Source organism: Balaenoptera acutorostrata, chromosome 6 (assembly GCF_949987535.1).
Source record: "Balaenoptera acutorostrata chromosome 6, mBalAcu1.1, whole genome shotgun sequence".
Lineage (NCBI taxonomy): Eukaryota > Metazoa > Chordata > Mammalia > Artiodactyla > Balaenopteridae > Balaenoptera > Balaenoptera acutorostrata.
In genome coordinates, this window is record NC_080069.1 from 44685821 (window position 1) to 44708062 (window position 22242).

Sequence of the window (22242 nt, forward strand, 5' to 3'; positions counted from 1 at the left end):
TCTAAAGTCAGATGGATTTCTCAGAAGAGTTCTAACCTTCCTAAATCCTGTTTATTTACCCTTGTGGCCATATTGAGGATGTCCTTCTGAGATCCTGAGTGCACATTGTACAACTCATTCGTTAATTTTGATTCATTTATTCATTTATTCACTTAACAAATATGTATTAGGTGCCTCCATGTGTCATGCACTGTGCTGGGCGCTAGGGTATAAATATAAAAAGACATAGTCCTTGCCCACAAACGGCTTAAGTTTTGTGGGGAGCAAAATATATGAGAATTATGTTATAATTTATGGTGATGACACATGATGGAGTGGTACAGAACAGAAATGACAGAGATCCTAAATGTGCTATGAAAGTAAGGCAAGACCTAACAGAAGTTAGGATAGGCAAAAACTAACAAGAGTTTACAAGGTAGATAGCTAGATGGTTTTCAGTAAAGGCTACTGTGTGTCCAGAGGCAGAGAGTTATGAAAGAGCCTGGGGTGCTCAAGAAGCTTGAAGTTCTTTTTTTTTCCTTTGGCCGCACTGCACGGCTTGCAGGATCTTAGTTCCCTGACTGGGGATTGAACCTGGGCCACGGCAGTGAAAGTGCTGAGTCCTAACCACTGGACTGCCAGGGAATTCCCAAGAATATTGAGGTTCTTGATATTGCCTGAGTGCAGAGTGTGAAGTAGTGAATAGCAGCTGGTGAGGCAGGATGGGAGAGAGGGAATGACTGACAGAACAAGATTCCAGGAGAGACCAGAGGGTATGGGATAGGTAGGCAAGTAGATGCATTAGCACGGGAGAGCGGATGAAACACCATTTTTGATGTCATCAGAGAGGAGTGGCTGAGAAGAGTCAAGACAGAGAATAGATGGAGGCAGGAAGGGTAGGGAATCCCTGGCGTATAACCTCTCTTTTCTCTTGAAGGTAGGAGAGAGAGATTGTTCACTGAGGATAATCAAGATGGGAATGGAGGAGGGAGCTCAGGGTGTACGGAGAGGATTTGAAATGGGAGACAGAACTGAGAGGAACACAGAAGAATCGCCTGGTCATATTGGGGCCAAATGAGGTTGGAAACCATGACTATGGTTTACTGATCTTACATTTGAGTTATGTTCTCTAACCTTAATAATTACCTGTTTAGGAAGCACAGGTTAAAAGAAATTCAGCATGATGCCCATAGACAAAATTCAGTAGAAATCACATTTCTTACAGATTTTTCTTCTAGAATAAAATTGGTAGTTAACTAGATTCCTTGCTTGATTGAATGATTCAGTCATTCAATATTTGAGTGGCTATGAGAGGAAGGAATAAATACTTATTAGGAGACCATTAAACTAAATTCTTTGCAAATGTTATCTTACTGAATTCACACAGCTACAATTTTTTTAAAATTGAAGTATAGTTGATTTACAATGTTGTGTTAATTTCTGCTGTACAGCAAAGTGATTCAGTTATACATAGATTTACATCCTTTTTAATATTCTTTTCCATTATGGTTTATCACAGGATATTGAATATAGTTCCCTGTGCTATATAGTAGGACCTTGTTGTTTATCCATTCTATATATAATAGTTTGCATCTGCTAATCCCAAACTCCCAATCCATCCCTTCCCCACCCCCCCTCCCCCTTGGCAACCACAAGTCGATTCTCTATGTCACACAGCTACCTTTTTTTTTCTAAAGTTCTTTATTTTTTAGCCGTACCACACAGCATGTGGGATCTTAGTTCCCCAACCAGGGATCGAACCCATGCCCCCTGCATTGGAAGCGTGGAGTTGTAACCACTGGACCGCCAGGGAAGTGCCACAGCTACCATTTTAAATGGCTGTTGTTTCCCAACTTTACAGACAGCTGAAGATACTTGTCCAAGGACACACAGACAGTGTGACATGGCTGAGATTGGAATGCACGCGTGTCTGAGTTTAGTCCTTTTCCTTTTCAGTATGTTGTTCTACACATCATGGGGGAAACAAGGGTAAAGAAAAGTCCTGCCTTGAAAGGGTTCCCTCTCTTGGCTTCTGTGCTGATTTGTATTTAGCTGCTGAGTAGTGACTCCTGCATTTATTCAGTGCTTTGCCTAATGGGGACCTTTCCATTTTTGATGTCATGGAGAATGTCAGAAAAAAAAAAATAATGTTCTTGCTCTTTATCTGAAGTTAGTTTAAAAAACAGAACAAAACCTACTTTAGCAGGAAAGAGTTACATGAAGGGTTGTGGAAACATCATGCTATTTCCCAGACATCTAATGGTTTGGAGTGCACCTCGCAGGTCATGGGGCTGACTGCCTCGGTTGGCACTGGGGATGCCAAAAATACAGCTGAAGCCACAGAATATTTCTGCAAATTGTGTGCTTCTCTTGACACATCAGTGGTAGCAACAGTCAAAGACAACTTGGAGGAACTGGAGGAGATTGTTTATAAGCCCCAGAAGTGTAAGTGGGATCCAGTAACAAGCCCTTTGGGACTTTGTTACTCTCTGCTATTCTTAGTTCAGGGCCATTTAGATGAACCCTGAATTTTTACCCTTCCTCTGTTTAGTGGAAAATATTTAACCCCATACTTGGGAAGTAATCACATTTCCAGCTTCTTTCCCCAGCGAAGTTCAGGAGTGGCCTGTAGAAAGCAAACATTCTTACTCTTCATTTCTGCAAAACTCTTATAAACGTACTGGCAGTGAGAGAGGGATGCTTAGAAAATCATGTAGATGGCTCACTCCTTCCCTGCTTTCCGTGCCTGAGGCGGACACTGAGTTCCCGTTCATCATTTGAATCTGTATCTGGTAATTTTGGTTGAAGTGAAATTATCTGGACTCATCATATTTTCCCTCAAAAGACCAGAATATGATTTTATTAGTAAGATCAACTAACAAATGTTTCTTGAATACGAATGCTATATTAACCCAGCAAGGGAGACGGGTACAGAAGATGCATATGACTTCATCCCCTTGCTCTCTGAATAGCATGTGACTGAATGAGTAAAAGGCAGAACATACATACCTGAAATAGTCAGGGAGCTGCTTGTAAGGAGTGTAGAGAAGGTACCCCATCTACACCTTTTAATATCACATACAAATTATAGTCCGGTCCCCCCTGCCCCCTGAGTTTCATCTCCTCTCACGTCCCATAAGCCCAACCAAGTCGCATTCCTTGGGCTCCTCAAATGGGTCATGTGGTGTGTTCTGTCTCTAAGCTTTGTCCATCTGAGCATTTGCACATGACTGTGCTCACTCCTTCTTGCCTCTTCCCCTGTTTATCCCACGACACTGCCTCCCCGGGAAGAATGAGAGAGTCTTTCCCATTCTCCATGACACCTTGCACATACTGTGTCACAGCACTGTGTGTGGTCATTTGGCTGTGTATCTTTCTCTCCCCTAAGAAGACAGACCTCTCTGGAACACAGAGCCTGTTCTTTTCAGCTATCACCAGAACACGGCATGTGGTAGATGATTAATAATAAGTTTCTGTGGATACAATGCAAAAATGAATGTTAGGAACATTGTGAACACTCCTGGGGGTTGGGTGGGAAGGGAGAAGATCAAAGAACAGACAGGGTTTAAAATGTGGCATTTGCAGGAACAAGATGGATATCAGCCTTGTCAGAGCAGGGCCTATGTGTTGAGTAACAGGAAAGCCTGAGTAAGAAGTTGAATTAGACCCAGACAGTGAAAGAGATGAAACCACCATTCCCATGAAGGCTCAGATTCAAACCTAGGGGTGATCTTTGATTCTTTCTTCTTTTGAGGCTCTCATGAAGTCACCAAGTTCTGTTCTCCTTTTTAAAATGAACTAATTAATTAATTCACCAGGTGTTGTGCCAGGTACTATGCTAGGTAATGGAAACACCAAGATTAAAGACAGTCTTGCCCTCAAGGAACTCACAGTCAAACAATGTGAATCAGATGCGAATAGTTGCCATGCCGTATAGGGCAGAGTTACACACTGGGCGTCATGGGAGCATATGGGAGCTTAGGCATGGACTGGGCTGCAGGGTAGACTTCCCGGGGGAGGTGATGCCTGAGACAGATCTTGAAGTCAGCCAAGTTAAGACGGAGAGGTAATCAGGTGAGGTCGAAAAGGCATCAGAGTGACTTCCCTGGTGGCGCAGTGGTTAAGAATCCACCTGCCAATGCAGGGGACACGGGTTTGAGCCCTGGTCGGGGAAGATCCCACATGCTGCAGAGCAGCTAAGCCCGTGCACCACAACTACTGAGCCCACGAGCCACAACTACTGAAGCCCGTGTACCTAGAGCGCTTGCTCCGCAACAAGAGAAGCTACCACAATGAGAAGCCCATGCACCCGCAATGAAGAGTAGCCCCCCCCACCACAACTAGAGAAAGCCCGCACACAGCAACGAAGACCCAACGCAGCCAAAAATAACTAAAAAAATTAAATTTATAACAAAAAGAAGAGAAATGGCATCAGAGGAGGAATGGCAGGAGGAAGGAGAGAGTGCAGTGAATTTTAGGACCTGCAAGATTTCGTGATAATTCTAACAAGTGAGTAGTAGAAAGGAGTGAGGCTAATGGGAGAGGCAGGGACCAGTGAAGGGCCCAGTAGGCCAAGCTGAGTTTGAATTTTAGCCTAAAAGCAATGGGAAGCAACGGGTGATTTTAAACTGATTAGTCCTGAGATGAGGATACCAGTGAATGAAGAGAGCCAAACAGAGGCAGTGGAGATGGGGTGGTGAAGGGAAGAGGCTTGTGCAGACAAGAAGTGTTCAGCTTTAAGGGCTAGCTGGGTTTGGGTGGGAATGAGAGAGCAGGGGGCCGAGGTGGTGTGGCACCTGTGTGTGCGCCAGCAGGTGGTACTGGTTCTAGCACTAGGAGCAGCTTTGGCAGACACAGGTGAGTTTAGAATTTTGGAGACGTTGAATTCTTGATGTCTGTCTGCAACGTAACTCCTGGTGTCTCGCCTTCTCTCACGCTTAATTTGCTTTTCTCTTTCCTTTTCTTTCACAGCTTGATTTCAGACTTATTCTAACACCTCGTTTGTCCACCTCTACTCTGTTTCCCACTGAACCCCCATTACCTGGCTCGTCTGCCTGAAATTACCAGTTTTATCTCGTCAGTGTCCTGCTGGCATCCTTGTTCTTCCAGGCCGAGCTCTAACCTGCCCGTTTGCGCCCTGCTCGTGCAATCTGGTTCTGCTTCTCTTGCCAGGTTTCCCCCTGTATGCTAGCTGTGTGACTTGGCGTGATGATTTTGCTTCTCTGAGCTTCCATTTCCTAATCTGTAAAATGTAATATCTACCTCATGGGGTTGTGAAATGAAGTGAAATTTTAAATGTAAGACATGTTGATTCTTGGTACATAGTAGGTATTCAGTAAACAATCGTATATGTACACAGACACACTACTGAAAACTGTTTCAAGAGGAATATCTGTGTACAGAGAGTAAGGAAGAAAATTAGAAGGCGAGGCATGCTTAGAACCTTAGATGACTGGCCAGATGGCACAATGAAAAACTTTTTTTTTTTTTCAGAAAACTTATCTCAAATTCAAAATAGGAATTTTGGAACACAGAGATATGAACAGTGGATTATCGCAGCTCAGAAAGTGCGCATGGTGTTTCAGATGCCAAAGATGAAGAGAGAAGGATTTGTAAAGCACAGTTTTTCTACACGTCGCGATTGTGGGTATGTGGCTTCTTTGGAAAAGCATATGTCAGTCGTGTCACCTACTGGGAGCTGCACTGTGGCAGCTGAGAGAGCATCACTTAGGAACTTGCCAGGTGGTTCTTATGAAGCAAACTCCACAAGTTATCCCATTCAGCGTCTTTGCTCTCTGAAACCTAACACTAGAGGCAACGGGACAGAAACAAAGGCCGAGGTTGTATGCCATACCTCAGCATTCCCATAATTGGCATAATTGGAAAACACTGGGTGGTGATGCACATTATTGTAGATACGTGACCAGTGACAGCCATCTTTAAAGTTCAGTAGGTGGGTTGTGTTGCCATATCCTGAAGCATGTTTTCCTGCTTTTGGTCAAGCCACATGCTGAGAAATCCAGAGTCTCTGGTTGATGGCTGGCTAATCAAGAAGGTAAGCAACAACAACCACTATCACCTCTGCTTGTCGTGCCATTGAAAATATTTTAAAATGCACCCAGTCAGTTTGAATTTGTAGAATTTTAATGAATTTAATTGACTATCTGGTGTAAGTGCTCAGCACCATCATTCTGAACAGGTGAAATTACAATTCATTGATGGCTTTGGGTGTATAAAAAGGTTAAGTTGAATGTCTGAATTACATTTTTGTGTGATTTAATCTTTGACTTGCATTTTTCTTGGAATTTTCTTTCTCTTCTAAGGTAGAATTCTAGAATCCAAAGTGATCCTAATTAATTAATGAGTCTAGCTAATTGAGGGGCTTTTTTTTATAGTGTGGTTCTAGGTTTTATTATAGTACTGTTAGAGACCATTCATCTTAAAAAAACTAAGTTGGAATAGATTTGAGACAAGTTTATTATTAAAATTAATTCTGTGTTAATTACAGCAAATTGAACTTGAGTACAGCGAATGCATTAGACATTAGAAACATACTGAAACTGTTTTCACTTTCAACAGATACAATGATGCCCTCATTATCAATGAGCGTGCTCGAATGAAAAATGCTCTGGATTACTTAAAAGACTTCTTCAGAAATGTCCGAGCAGCAGGATTTGATGAGATTGAGCAAGCTCTCACTCAGAGATTTGAAGGTGGGTGGCGTTTCCAGGAGAGGAAGCCAGTGGAGCCTGGGGACTCCAGGGACAGCCTACACATATTGTGTCACCCTTAGCGACACGTGGTTACGCTCAGGGACCTGTCCCGCGCTTAAGAAGGTATTATACATGTCAGAACTATGATGCTTCAGGGAAATCTGGCGCCTATGAAAAGAATCTGCTGCTTATACTATTTCTTGTTTTGAAGAAGGAAAAAATAGTAGGATTTGCAAAGGATACATCCCATCGAAATAGTCAATTGATAGTAGCATTTTTTGGTTTAACTTTTAGTAATTTTATAAAGGTTTAAAAATTTTTTAAGAAGTGTTTTAATGATATTAAGACTGTAATTATATATACGTCTTTATAAGGAAGAAAACCAACATGGCTCATAATCCCACTGCCTTCATATTAAGAAAAATATAGGAAAATATTAAATGAAAAGTCTCTCTTCTTCCTCTCTCAAATGCTTTTCCCAAAGGTAATTACTGTTAGCTTTTTTTTTTTTAATTTTTTTTAAATTTTTGGCTGTGTTGGGTCTTTCGTCTCTGTGCGAGGGCTCTCTCCAGCTGCGGCGAGCGGGGGCCACTCTTCATCGCGGTGCGTGGGCCTCTCACCATCGCGGCCTCTCCTGTTGCAGAGCACAGGCTCCAGACACGCACGCTCAGTAATTGTGGCTCATGGGCCCAGCCGCTCCACGGGATGCGGGATCCTCCCAGACCAGGGCTCGAACCCGTGTCCCCTGCATTGGCAGGCAGACTCCCAACCACTGCGCCACCAGGGAAGCCCACTGTTAGCTTTTTTTTGCCTACCGAAGTATTAACTATACATATGTGTTCTGCTAAACACTGAACAACCAGCTTTCTGGGGGAAAAAATGTATGCATTTATCAGTATATTTAATGTATGCATTAAATTGATGGTTATTTCTCATAAAATTCTGGTCAGAGATTGGGAGATAAACTGTTTGAACTATAGCTAAAGGTCACAGTGTGTTCTACATTGCTATAATTTATAAACCTTTTGTAAAATGTTCCCCTTTTGCAGAAAAGCTGCAGGAACTAGAAAGTATTTCCATGGATCCCAGCAATGAGAACCCTAAACTCAAAGATCTCTGCTTCATCTTGCAAGAAGAGTACCACTTAAGCCCAGAGACCAGAATCATCCTCTTTGGGAAAAACAAAGCACTCGTGGATGTAACCTTCTTCCTCCTTGTGGATAACAAATTGGCCCAGTACCATTTTATTGAAAAGATTGTCCTTTCCTCATTGCTTTGCAATCAAGCATCCATATATGTGTGGGTCTGTTTCTGGGCTCTTTATTCTATTCTGATTTTCTGTTTGTTTATCCTTACACTAATACCTCACTGTCTCAATCACTCTGATTTATAGTAAGTTTTAATACCCGTAGAGAAAGCACTTCATACTTTTTAATTATTTTCATCAATTTTAAAAAATTTAGCTATTGTATGGGTACCTACTGGTACCTCACTAGGGTTTTAATTTGCATTTCACTAATGACTAATACGGTTGAGCATTTCTTCATACACTTATTAGCCATTCATATATCTCCTTTGGTGAAGTATCTGTTCACATCTTTTGCCCATTTAAAAATGGGGTTTGATTGGGTTAATTATCATATTATTGTTGAGTTTTTAAGAGTTCTTTTTTCTGACAAAAATGTCCTCTGTCAAAATGTGATTTGCAAATATTTTCTTCTGATCTTTTCATTCTCTTAACAGTATCTCTTACAGATTGAAAGTTTTAACTTTTGACAGAGTCCAGTTTATCATTTTTTTTCTTTTTGTGGATTGTGCTTTTGCTGTTGTGTCTAAGAAACCTTTGCTTACCCAAGAGCACAAAGATTTTTTCTATGTTATTTTCTAGAAGTTTTATAGATTTACATTTTATATTTAAGTCTACAGTCCATTTTGAGATGTGGGTTGAGATTTTTTTTTTTCTTTTAGCATGTGGGCATCAAATTGTTTCAGCATATATGGTGAAAAGACTATCCTTTCTCCATTGAATTCCCTTTGTAACTTAAAAAAAAAATCAGTTGACTGTATTTATGTGGGTCTATTTCTAGATTCTCTATTCTGTTCCATTCATTTATACATCTGTCCTTTCACCCATCCTACACTGTCTTGATTACTGTAACTTTATAGTAAGTCTTGAAATCAGGTACTATGAGTCTTCCAACTTTTTAATTCTTTTCAAAATTGTTTTATCTATCTTTCTTTACCTTTCCATTTTTATTTTAGAATCAGCTCATCCACATCTACAAGAAAGTCTGCTGGAATTTCATTTGGGATTGCATTGAATCTATAGATAAAATTGGGGAGAAATGACATTGTAACAATATTGAGTCTTCCAGTCCCTGACCATAGTATATCTCTTCATTTATAGAGGGCTTCTGTATTAGTTATCTAGTGCTGATAACAGATTACCCCAAAACTTAGTAGCTGGAAACAACAGACATCTGTCATCTTTTAATATGTATGGGTCAGGAATCTGGAAACAACTTAACTGGGTGTTTCTGTCTCAGGGTGTCTCATGAGGCTGCAGTCAGGGTGCTGGCCATGGCTGCAGTTATCTCAGGGCTTGACTCAGAGGACCAACTTCCAGCCCTGCTGTGTGGCTTTTGGCAAAAGATGTGCTTAGCTCACTCACGGGCGCCCCTCCACAGGCCGGCCTCGCAACATGGCCTCTGGCTTCCTCTAGAGTGAGTGATCCAAGAGAGGTTGAGGGAGAGCATCTAATATGGAGGTCACAGTCATTTTATAGCTTCAACTTGGAAGTGATTCCCCTCAGGTCTGCCATATTTTATTCATTAGAAGCAAGTCGATAAGACACACTGCTATATTTATTTATTTATTTATTTATTTATTTATTTATTTATTTATTTATTTACGGCTGTGTTGGGTCTTCGTTTCTGTGCGAGGGCTTTCCCCAGTTGCGGCAAGTGGGGGCCACTCTTCATCGCGGTGCGCGGGCCTCTCACTATCGCGGCCTCTCTTGTTGCGGAGCACAGGCTCCAGACGCACAGGCTCAGCAATTGTGGCTCACGGGCCTAGTCGCTCCGCGGCATGTGGGATCTTCCCAGACCAGGGCTCGAACCCGTGTCCCCTGCATTGGCAGGCAGACTCTCAACCACTGCGCCACCAGGGAAACCCTGCTATATTTAAAATAGATAACCAACAAGGACCCTGTATAGCACAGGGAACTCTGCTCAATATTCTGTAATAACCTAAATGGGAAAAGAATTTGAAAAAGAATAGATACGTGTATATGTATAACTGAATCACTTTTTGCTGTATACCTGAAAGTGACACAACATTGTTAATCAACGATACTCCAATATAAAATAAAAATTAAAAAAAGAAGCAAGTCAGTGAGTTCAGTTCACACTTGAGGGGAGGGGATTAAACAGGATCTGAATACCAGCAGGTGGAAATCACTCAGGGCTACCTTAGAGGCCACCTGCCACATATTCTTTGGTTTCTTTTATCAGTGTTTTGTCGTTTTCAGCATACAGATTCTGCACATATTTTGTTAGACTTATACCTAAGTATTAATGCTATTATAAATGGTACTTTTAATTGTTTGTTGCTGGTATATAGAAATACAACTGATGTCTATATATGGATCTTGTGTCCTGAGATCTTGCTAAATTCACTTATTAGTTCTACATACCCACTATTCTGAACCTTGCCTTTTTCACTTAAAAAAAATCTAAGAGATTAAACCATATCAGATTACAAAGATCTATACCATTATAGTTAATTATTGCATAGAATTTAATTACAAGAAGCTTTTTTGCCTCAGGTTTATTAGTCTGAAAACTACTTAAGTATACTTGTCTGTATACTTTTTTTAAATTGAAGTATAGTTAATTTACAATGTTGTATTTATTTCTGCTGTACAACAGAGTGATTCAGTTATACATATACATGCATTCTTTTTTATATTCTTTTCCATTACGGTTTACTTTAAGTTTTTTTCCTTCTTCTTGCGTATATTCAATATTGAATTAATACAGATGGTACACAAATAGTATCCAACTGATAATTGCTTTGTATTTTCAGGCTTTAAAGAAATGGATTGAAGAAAATCCTAAGCTCAGCTTTCTAAAACCTGGCATATTGACTGGACGTGGCAGAACAAATCAGAAAATAGGTATTTATATATAGTGGATTAGATTTAGTATACTATATATATATGAGAACATATATAATATATTTGAATTCTTTCTTATTGCTTGTATCAGTCAGGGTTCAACCAGAGAAGCAAAACCAGTAGGAGATTATATATACATACATATATACGTACATATATATATATTGCAACATATATAAGTTGGACACAGACACACACACGGGAATTTATTACAAGGAATTGACATAGACACTTGGACTGGCAAAGCAAGTCTGAAGTCTATAGGGCAGGTGCAGGACCAGGTGGACCCCCACAGGCATGAGCTGTTTGGAGTCTCTGAGTTCAGGGATCACCTAAGCTCTCTTTTAAAGGGCTGACTTGATTAGGTCAGGCCCACCTAGGATGAAGTCCCTTTTGAGTAACAATGTCAACTGATTTAAGAACTTTAATTACATCTGCAAATTCCCTTCACAGAAGCACCTAGGTGAATATCTGGGGACTGCACTTCAGCCTAACTAAGTGGACACATCAAAAAGCCATCACAGTGCTCAAATGCCAGAAATTTGTAGACTTTGCCTCCTTCCATAGGTCCTATAGACAAAACCAAAGTGTTTTTTTTAATATTGTTTGAGTATGTTACTCTCTTGCTCAAATTCTCAGCCAATAGATTAAGATTAACTGGAAACAGAAATGTTCTCTTTCTATTTTATTGTTACTCTTTAAACTATAGATACTTTATAAAATATTATATATTTTGTAATTTTTAAAAAAGTCCTAGAGATAATCCTGAAATCTAGGTAGGGGGGGGGGGTTAAAGGATGAAAGGCTGCCTCTGTTGTCACCCAGGAGGATTCTAGGTGGCCGGTCCTCATCCTGACATTCTCACAGCTGTGCTCCCCATGCCTCAGTGAGCGGCAATGGCAGGCCCTTACCGTATCTCTTATTTAGTGTTATTTATAATAAGCAGTCCCCTTGCTGCCAGTCCTCGGTCGTCACCCTTGCACTTTCCCCTTATGCAAAATTTAAACTTCGTGAATCTAAAAAGTAAAGTCAGATTTTGAAAAGCTGGCTTACCAAATGAAGTCCAACAGCACATTACTGTGGTTGGAATTCAGAGTTCTCTGCCATATGACTCCAGCATGAGTCTAATTTGATTTTCAAACTTTGTTATTCCTCCGCACATAAGCACCCAGAAACTATTTTCATATTGTTTGTTCGTCCGTCCCTCCATTCATCCGTCCGTCCGTCCGTCCATCCATCCACCCGCACTCGTTTAGAACTTACTCTGTTCCAGTACTGTGTATCTGCCAAGCAGCCTTCCCCTCCTCCTAATACTAGACCACCAGGGCGGGGTATCCCTCCTCCAGACCCCGCAGCACCCTGTTCCACCACCATTTCATTGCTCATCACGTTGAATTGTAGTTTCCTATTTATATCCTTCTTCCACAACCTAGGAGCTCCTTGTAGATAAAAATGAACTTTTTCACCATTCCAGCCTTATCTGACAGACCATAACTGCTGAATGAATATTTGATGAACAAATGGATAAGTTCAGAAATTAGTGAAGTATGGTGTCTGTCTTGGGCATGTTCATTGTTCAGTACAAATGATGGTGGAAAGAAATTGTTTTGGCCTCCACAAAATATATCTCAAGATTTTGGCTGCCAATATACTAGGGAAAAAAATGGAACTTTTATAAATTCAGGAATTCCCTGGTGGAGCAGTGGTTAAGAATACGCCTGCCAGTGCAGGGGACACGGGTTTGAGCCCTGGTCCGGGAAGATCCCACATGCCACGGAGCAACTAAGCCCGTGCGCCACAACTACTGAAGCCTGTGTGCCTGGAGCCCATGCTTTGCAACAAGAGAAGCCACCGCAATGAGAAGATGTACACCACAACGAAGAGTAGCCCCCGCTCGCCACAACTAGAGAAAGCCCACGCGCAGCAACGAAGACCCAACGCAGCCAAAAATAAAATATATATATATAAATTCTATTAACTCTGAGGTGGAGACCACTGAAATTCTTTCCTTCGCAGTGTATCAGTGGCTGGGAACTGCATACTGCTGGATCCTAGACTTAAATTCAAAGCCCGATTCTGCTGCTAGCTAGCTGTCAGTTTGCCATACCTCCAAAACGTCAAGATCTTCACCTATAACAAAGGGGAATCGTAACGTTTGCCACATCAACCTAAAAGGGCCTTGTGAACTTCCAGCGAGTAAGTAGATGTGAAACGGTGTTGTTAGCTGAAAACTGCTGTGCGTGTGCAAATGTGTTAAAATTAGCTGTTGATATTTTTGCAAAAACATCAATATTTGTTTTGATACACCATGACCAAAGCCACATAGCTAGTAGGTGCCACAGCTGGGAGTTTAGGTCAGGCAGACTTGTGGCAGAGTCCAAGTTGTTGGACCCCACCGTAAATATCCTCTCAAAAACAAGGACAAGGATAGGCCCTATCGCTAAGGGTTGTTGTAAGATCATGAATGTAAAGCACTTATCACAGTACCTGGCATGTCGTAAGCATTCCATAATTAATAGCTGTTTTTTCAAGGGTAACGTTCCCTCTTGGTGAGCTATACCTGCCTTCTGACTCTGACACAGGAATGACCCTCCCAGTACAGAAGTGTGTATTGGATGCATTCAGAACCGACGGAGATAACAAGATTCTGATTGCCACCTCGGTTGCTGATGAAGGTATTGACATTGCTCAGTGCAATCTGGTCCTCCTATATGAGTATGTGGGCAATGTCATCAAAATGATCCAAACCAGAGGTAAGAAAAGCTTTCATGCCATTACTAAAAGCCTGCCATTTTATCTGATTTGTGAATGTGTCTGTCATTCCAGTCTTTCTCCTTCACTGTGACCAATGGCACAGTGGACCCTGGTATCATTGGCCCTAAAGGTGGCTTACTTGGTCAGGACTGGGTGGCTACAATTTTGTCCACTAACATATACTCTATTTTGGTTCTTGTTCACAATGAATACTGATTACTTGACCGACATTGGCTGACGTATTTATGGAAGGATAATTCCAACTTTGATTGAGGCTTTGGCAGTCATGTGTGAACCTTTCCTGGTTGTGCTTAGGTGCTGGTGGGCTCCCTGTATTCCAGAAGAGACACTCCAAGGAGTTGTGTCCCACTTGAACTAGACAGTCTCCTAACTGGTCTCTCTTACTTTTTCTAATTTCCATAACAACGGCTGCCACGTCTTTTTTCCAGAAAAACAGCTCTGAGCATGTCCCTTGCCTGTTTAGAAACTCTGGTAGTTCCCCAATTTTATTGATGTTAAAGCATTTTCAAAATCCAGCACCCAGTTATCTTTCCAACCTTATTCCCCATTCTTCCATTTTATTCATTAGCCACTTCAGCCTACCTGACTTTATCATTTCTTCCTTTTTGAAGGAATTGTGCGTGTACTGCTCCTGCTGACCTTTGTTTTTCCTCTTCTCCTGCCTCCACATCACCTGTCCCTAATTCTCCCAGCTGGCAATAATCTCTAATTTGAATGCCTGTGACCCTTTTATCCATCTTTCTTTATTTAAAAAAAAAAAATTTATTTATTTATTTAGCTGTGCCAGGTCTTAATTGTGGCATGCGGGATCTAATTCCCTGACCAGGGATCGAACCCTGGCTGCCTGCATTGGGAGCATGGAGTCTTACCCACTGGACCACCAGGGAAGTCCCTATCCATCTTTCTTTTTTTTATAAATTTATTTATTTATTTATTTATTTATTTATTTATTTATTGGCTGTGTTGGGTCTTTGTTGCTGTGTGCAGGCTTTCTCTAGTTGCGGTGAGTGGGGGCTACTCTTCCTTGTGGTGCGCGGGCTTCTCATTGTTGTGGCTTCTCTTGTTGCACAGCACAGGCTCTAGGCATGCAGGCTTCAGTAGTTGTGGCACATGGGCTCAGTAGTTGTGGCTTGCAGGCTCTCAGGCTCAGTAGTTGTGGCACATAGGCTTAGTTGCTCCGTGGCATGTGAGATCTTCCTGGGCCAGGGCTTGAACCCATGTCCCTTGCATTAGCAGGCAGATTCTTAACCACTGTGCCACCAGGGAAGCCCTCCCTATCCATCTTTCTTATAGCAGTTATCGTTTTCCACCTATATTCCGGTGGTTGTGAACATATCTTATTTCCCCATTTCCCCATCTGTTTATTATTCATCTTTGGGGCCCTCACCGTGTCATCCTGAGGGTTCATGCCAGATTGTCTTTAAGCAGTATTTCTAATAATGTGCCTGTCCAGTCACACTGTACCATGGAGACACCGAGGAAGCCTGCCTAAGGTGGGCTCCTTGTTTATCCGAATGTTTAATGTGCAGGTGCACACCTGAGTTTGACTTCACACCCTACCAGCTCAGCTTTTCTAGAAAGTGGGATTCAGTGAACCAAAGTTGAATTTTAGGAATACCCCTATTTCTCTCATATTCTCAGATTTATCAGAGTTTTAAGTCACAGACACCAAATAAAATATTTATTTTCTAATAGGCAGAGGAAGAGCAAGAGGGAGCAAGTGCTTCCTTCTGACTAGTAATGATGAATGACTCCATTTTAAGCCTGCAGACGTGAGATGAAGCAGTATTTAAAGAAAAGGTAAGTCTTTGTATCTGTGTTACTCTTTCAGCATCTGACTGTAAGTCACAAGCAGTCCCTGTTTGTGAGCATGGCTGGTACCTGTTATCATATTGCTCTGAGTGTTATTTTACTTTACTGTTCCATTCCCCGCACTGTGCGGCTTGTGGGATCTTAGCTCCCTGACCAGGGATTGAACCGCGCCCTTGGCAGTGGAGTCCTAACCACTGGACTGCCAGGGAATTCCCTGAGTGTTATTTTATTTTACTTTTTAAAATATTTTTTAACATTTCTATTTATTTATTCATTTATTTATTTTGGCTGCGTTGGGTCTTCATTGCTGCATGCGGGCTTTCCCTAGTTGCAGCGAGCAGGGACTACTCTTTGTTGTGGTATGCGGGCTTCTCATTGCGGTGGCTTCTCTTGTTGTGGAGCACGGGCTCTAGGCACATGGGCTTCAGTAACTGCAGCACACAGGCTTCAGTAGTTGTGGCGCACAGGTTTCAGTAGTTGTGGCATGTGGGCTCAGTAGTTGTGGCACGTGGGCTCTAGAGCACAGGCTCAGTAGTTGTGGTGCACGGGCTTAGTTGCTCCACGGCATGTGGGGTCTTCCCGGACCAGGGCTCGAACCTACGTCCCCTGCATTGGCAGGCAGATTCTTAACCACTGCACCACCAGGGAAGTCCCCAGAGTGTTATTTTGGAACCATAAGTTTATGCTTAAAATTTCACCCTGTAGTGAGCATCAGATTCATTCTGCTTTGAGTCTCAGTGAGTTAAAATATATTTTATTAGTGCTAATACCTGAAACTGTGTTTTTAGATCTAAAAGGCAAACTGAGCTAGACTTGCCCTTAAGTTGACAGTTCATTATGAGCACTACACCCTAACACTGCAAGACATAGCTCTTCTTAGTCTTTTCCTCAAATCTCTCTCTCTGTAACATCCAGAGTCCTCAGGGAAAAGCTTCCAGTGCACTGTGCCTGGGAGGTGTGCCCAGTGTTGGAAGTATGTAGGTATGGATAATAGTATGAACTCTGCAGTGGCGCACTGATTCAGTCCAGCATCTCGGTAGTGACCTTAGTTTGGTTGTAATTTCCTTTATAACACAGAAAAATGGGGGGCAGATTGGGGAAACACACACATACACACACACACACATACACGCATACTTTCTTCAGACCATTTGCAGAGATTTTATCTCAGACTCTCTGGAAGCATTGAACTCTGCAGGTCTGGGGCAGGAGCTTTAACATTAGAATCAGTGGTTCCAATCCCAGTTCTGCCACTTACAAAATGTGTGACTTCAGGTAGTTCCTCTTTGAAATCATCATTCTCCTTGTTTGTAAAGTTGGGAAAATAACAGTATTTAACTCACAGGGCAGTTTGGGGGATAAAGTGAGACGTATGCATTGCTTCCTACGGTGCGTGGTATAAAATAAGTGCTCAAAAATGGGAGCTGTTACTGGACAGAGGCATGAGGCCTACTTTAAAACTTCATGAAGATGAGTCTTACAATTTAGTAGACCAATTCCATAGGGTTCAAAATTTTGAAAAGTCATAATTTGTATGCTCAAAAAAGTATTGAGAAGCAATGAATGATCTAAAGCAAACTAATACTTATTTTAGGGAAAAAATTACAGTGTTATGTCAGCGTTGACTCATTTTAAAGAACATTTCTTCCTAAAGTTTGGAGAACAAGATATTTAAAAATACCTCTTCCACACTTTCACTGAACAGAATTGAAGGGCAATTCTTTAGTTCCTCTTAATTTCCCTCCTTAATTTTACTTAGGATAGGGTTTTTTCACTGAGCCACTTCTCCGTTTTGTAGAATACAGGGACACTGCTAATAAAGGCTTTAAAACCATGTTAGCTTTGGCATAATTCTTTATCTCCCCCACTGAGTAACAAGGTGCTTACACTCACATGTGGCAGAAGCAATAGAGTAAAAGTCTTGAGGAAGACGGAGGCTGGAACAAACACATAGACATTCTTTTGTAGGCAGCACACCAGGCCATAGAGTGGGGTGAGGAGAAGATGGTTTAAATATCTGTTGAATTAGGCTATTTAATAGCATTTGGGATTCCCCTAACACCCACAGATCAAAAACGGTCAGAGGTGGTAAAGAATCAGCAAGGGCCCAGCACAAGTGCGGCCACGAGTCATTGGCAGCTGGCAATGCCATGGCAGCTGGGAGCTCGGAGTCTTGGTGTCGTCCCTGTCCTATCCTGGTGACCAGCCTCCACTGCTCTGTTGAAAGAGGAAGACCTTGCTTTCAAAGGCTTAGGAGAAGTATAATAAGGTAGGGAAAACCTTATGCTCTTTAAACTAAAAGGAATTATGGTTCTTGGGGTAAGCCCCCTTTCTGTGGTGTTTTGTTAAGGGTTGGGTATTGGATCTGAGCACCTGGGCCCTTCATATCAAAGAAACTCTGCAGAAGAGAGGGAACCAGTTCAGAGGTCTTTAGGGTAATCCCTGGGTAGGGGGGAGGGAGACTGTACACTTTCTTCTCCGCACCCACAGCTGCATTGTCCCTTGTCTACGTGTGGCTGACCTTCACCAGAGCACTGTGGCCCTTGGGGAATCTCTGGTTACTCTCCAGCCATCTGAACATGTAGAGAGCCCAGAAGCATCCAAGAACTTAATACTATGATGGAAGCTTCAGGGTCTGGTAGTATTTCATTCTGGAGGAATAAGGTATAAAGGATATTTTTCACAGTTCTAGTTGTGGAGGGTCATTTGAAATCAAAATGAGGAAGCCTACTTTCCTTTCTTATGAGTAGAGAATAAGATATGGGTTGAAAGTTCAATTTGATGGAAGAACTTCCAACGTGACGTGTACCCGTGACTGCACACAATTGGGGTTTCATAGTTTCGCTTTTTCCACCTCAGTGCAGGGAGTTAGGTTGCTTCTCAACCCCAGGTGGGCGATGGGGAAGCAGTGTGCCCTAGACTTAATTTGTGGCTTTGGTTGAACCTCTTTATCCAGTTACTGAGTTTTACTTAGTTTTCAGTATAGCAGTAATAGTTAGTTTTAATTTAATAGGATTTATATTTATTGCCTTTAGTGACATTTAAAATATTTGAGGTTATTAATATTTAATTGAATTTTAGTATATAATTGAATATCATTAGATATAAGTGAATTTTTTTAATTGGATGCCCAAAGGGCAAGTTTATATTTTCACCCTCTTTCCTATCAAATCCCCCCCTACCCCGAGCCTGCATTAAGTAGTGATCAGAACCATGTCTGAGAAAAAGAAATTAAAATTTCTCACAGGGAAGTGTATATCATGTAACCCAGGAATTTCACTTCCAGAAATTTACCCAAAGGAAATAACGGGATTAAATATACATAATGCAACAGTTTTACGGCAGTGAAAACTTGAATTGAAAATAGGAAGCATTAAGCATCCTTTATTCTTACAAAAACAGTGAAGATAATTTCAAGTGGGATGGGGTGGGGAGTTGGGGGAGAGAAAATCATACTTTGTTTTCCTAACCTGTATTCCAGGCCTAAATTTTTAAATATAAATCAAATTTTATTTGAATTTGAAGTGCTTTAGAGATCAATGAATTCTCTATGGATGATCAGTAACCAATACAAGATACACAGGGGTGGGACATTTCCATTCACAGTGACAGCAATAACTGTGACTCATACATGCAGAACATGGGCTCTCCACCAAGCTGTGCAAATGCTTGTTTATTTATATCAACGAGCCTCACAGAGCTCCATGTGGTAGAGCCTCTTTATTATGTCATGCTCCAGGAGGGAAACTGAGGCATGGAAGTTTTCAGTGTCAGTAGACCACACAGCTAGTTAGGGGTGGAGCTGGCAGGGCCCATCTGTTTAACTACTACATCTATTGGCCTAACCAGAAATGTTCGAAGTGTAAATAAGGACAACTAAAAAAATTTTACTTAGAGAGAGATAGAAGGTAGATTAAGACAAAAGAAAAGAAATGCCATGCTCTTGAATGGAACGACTGAATATTTTAAAGATGTGCATTTGCCGCAAATTCTCTTATAGGTTTATCATAACCCATAATCAAAGTATAAATGATATATATATTTTTTTTAATTAATTAATTTATTTATTTATTTATTTTTGGCTGCATTGGGTCTTCGTTGCTGTGCGCAGGCTTTCTCTAGTTGCAGCGAGTGGGGGCTACTCTTCCTTGCGGTGCGGGGGCTTCTCACTGCGGTGGCTTCTCTTGTTGCAGAGCACAGGCTCTAGGCACGCGGACTTCAATAGTTGTGGCACGTGGGCTCAGTAGTTGTGGCTCGCGGGCTCTAGAGTGCAGGCTCAGTAGTTGTGGTTCATGGGTTTAGTTGCTCCGTGGCATGTGGGGTCTTCCCGGACCAAGGCTCGCACCCGTGTCCCCTGCATTGGCAGGCGGATTCTCAACCACTGCGCCACCAGGGAAGCCTTAAATGATATTTTAACTTGATAAAATGGTTCCTGAGTTTATATAGAATAAATAAATGAAAATAGCTATGACATTTCTGAAAAAATAACTCATGAATGGATATTGCCCTACCCAATACTAAAGTACAAATCACCATCATTAACATTTTCATGGTTCTTAGCAAAAGACTAGCCTAAAAGACCGAGGTTAACAACAAGGAGCATTAAAGCTATGCCAGGCAGCCCTGAGCAATTATTAACTTGTCTTACCTCCCAACAGCCCACACAGTAAATGCTATTATTGTTCCCATTTTGTATAATAATTGAGGAAACTGAGGCACTTGCCCTAAATCACACAGCTGCTTAGTGGTAGGAACAGGATTTGCACCTAGGCTATCTGGTTCCACCTGGAACACTTGATAAAAGAGGCAGCACCACAAACCACTGGGACAGAGCGGATCCTTCTACAGCTGATACTGTGGAAATCACCATGTTCTTTCTTCCTTTATGATGTTTCAAGTTTTCTTCTTTTTTCATATCCTTCTGTTTAGAGACCTTCCTTTTGCTCTTCTCTTAGGGAAGGTCTACTGGTGAACAAATTCTTTTAGTTTCCCTTCATCTGAGAATGTCTTGATTTCCTCTTTATTTTTGAAGGATATATTGCTGGATATAGGCGTCTGCGTTGACAGGTTTTTCTTTCAGCATTTGAAAAATACTGTGTCACTTTCTTCTGCTCTCCCATAGTGTCTGCTGAGAAATCTGGTGTCATCCAGATTGTTTTTCCCCTATAGGTAAGGTGTCAGTTTTTTTCTGGCTGCTTTCAAGATTCTTTCCTATGTCTTTAGTTCTCTGAAGTTTAATTATAATGTGTCTTGGTTTCTTTGGGTTTATCCTATTTGGATTTGTCCAGCATCTTGTATCTGTAGGTTTATGTTACATTATGTTAGATTTGGGAAATGTTCCGTCATTATTTCTTCCAGCACTTTTTTTTTTTTTTTCTTCCAGCACTTTTTAAGCTCTGCTCTTTCCCCTCTCCTTCCAGGACCCCAGTGTCATAAATGTTAGATATTTTTAAATAGTCCTAAAGGTCCCTGAGGCTCTGTTTATTTATTTATTTATTTCGGTCTATTTTCTTTCTGTTGTTTACATTGGGTCATTTCTATTGTTCTGTCTTCTAGTTCACTGATTCTTTCCTTTTTCCTCTCCATTCTGCTGTTGAGCCCATCCACTAAGCTTTTTATTTTGGTTATTATATCTTTTAGTTCTAAAATTTCCATTTTGTTCTTATTTATGTCTTCCGTTTCTTTGTTGGGCCTCTATATTTGTTCATGTTTTAAGAGTGTTTATGATGACTCATTGAAGCATTTTTATTATTGCTACTTTAAAATCTTTGTCAAATAATTCTCACATCTCTGTCATCTCCATGTTGGCATCAATTGGTTGTCTTTTTTTTTCATTCAGTTTGAGATCTTTCTGGTTTTTGGTATGAAGAGTGATTTTTAATCAAAACCCAGAGATTTTCATACTATATGATGAGACTTGGGATCTTATTTAACCTTCTGTGTCAGCTGGCTTCTTTCTGATATCATTCTGGCAGGGGAGATGGGGGACGTTGTTTCATCACTGTCAGGTAAAGGTAGAAGTCTTGGTTTCCTACTCAGCCTCTGTTGATGCCAGCAAGGGGAGGCTCCTTGTTACTGCTGTGTGGGGATGGGAGTTCTGGCCCCCCACGTGGTCTCCATGGACACCACAGGTGAGGGGTGCTACCATTTGGCAGGACTGAAAATCCTGGCTTTCTCTGACACCACCAGGTGGGAGTGTTGAGGTGCTTTGTAACAGCCCTGCAGAGTGGAAATCTAGGTTCCACACTTAGCCTCAGGGTTCAGGGTTTTTTGTTGTTGTTATTGTTGTTGCTGTTTTTTCCTGTGGGGTTTGGTAGAACAGCTGTTGTCTGAAAGTTTTCTGTCTTACTGGCTGCCCCTGTCCTGGTGAGCGCCCCTGTCCTGGTCTTTTGGCTAGAGAGATAGGGTTTTGTTGAGACTTCTTTGTCTGTCCCCATAGTCATTTCTGGTTGCCAGCTTCTTCAGGTCCATGTCTGGGATATATGAGGCAAAAAGAAACCCAGGAAACTCACTACCATGTTGTTTCTAGGGTCCCAAGGTTCCTAGCTGGTCTGCCTTCCTCTCTTCACCCTACAGAATCTTATGTGTATTTTATATATAATGTCGAGGGTTCTTAGTTGTACTTAGCCAAGGCCTAAATTTTGAGATAGAATGTGGTCATCCTATACAGACATTTAATTTTACTGTAATTCAACAATACTCTCTGTGGTTGGAAAGGAAGAGAGAAAAAAGATTTTAAGCGGTGAGGGACTCTTCTGCCTACTGTTCCATTCAGTGGGTTTATGC

The 22242-nt window shown here is 41.4% G+C and overlaps 1 protein-coding gene across 1 annotated transcript in view; it reads left to right on the forward strand.

Moving 5' to 3' along the window:
- RIGI (RNA sensor RIG-I) overlaps nt 1-22242 on the forward strand; it is a 41448-nt gene that overhangs the window by 16298 nt on the left and 2908 nt on the right. Inside the window, 10 exon segments of the mRNA XM_057547909.1 lie at nt 2262-2424; nt 4682-4707; nt 5394-5568; nt 5571-5619; nt 6550-6692; nt 7742-7890; nt 10779-10869; nt 13452-13622; nt 15340-15385; nt 15387-15444. Of these exon segments, the coding sequence (XP_057403892.1) occupies nt 2262-2424; nt 4682-4707; nt 5394-5568; nt 5571-5619; nt 6550-6692; nt 7742-7890; nt 10779-10869; nt 13452-13622; nt 15340-15385; nt 15387-15444 (1071 nt within the window).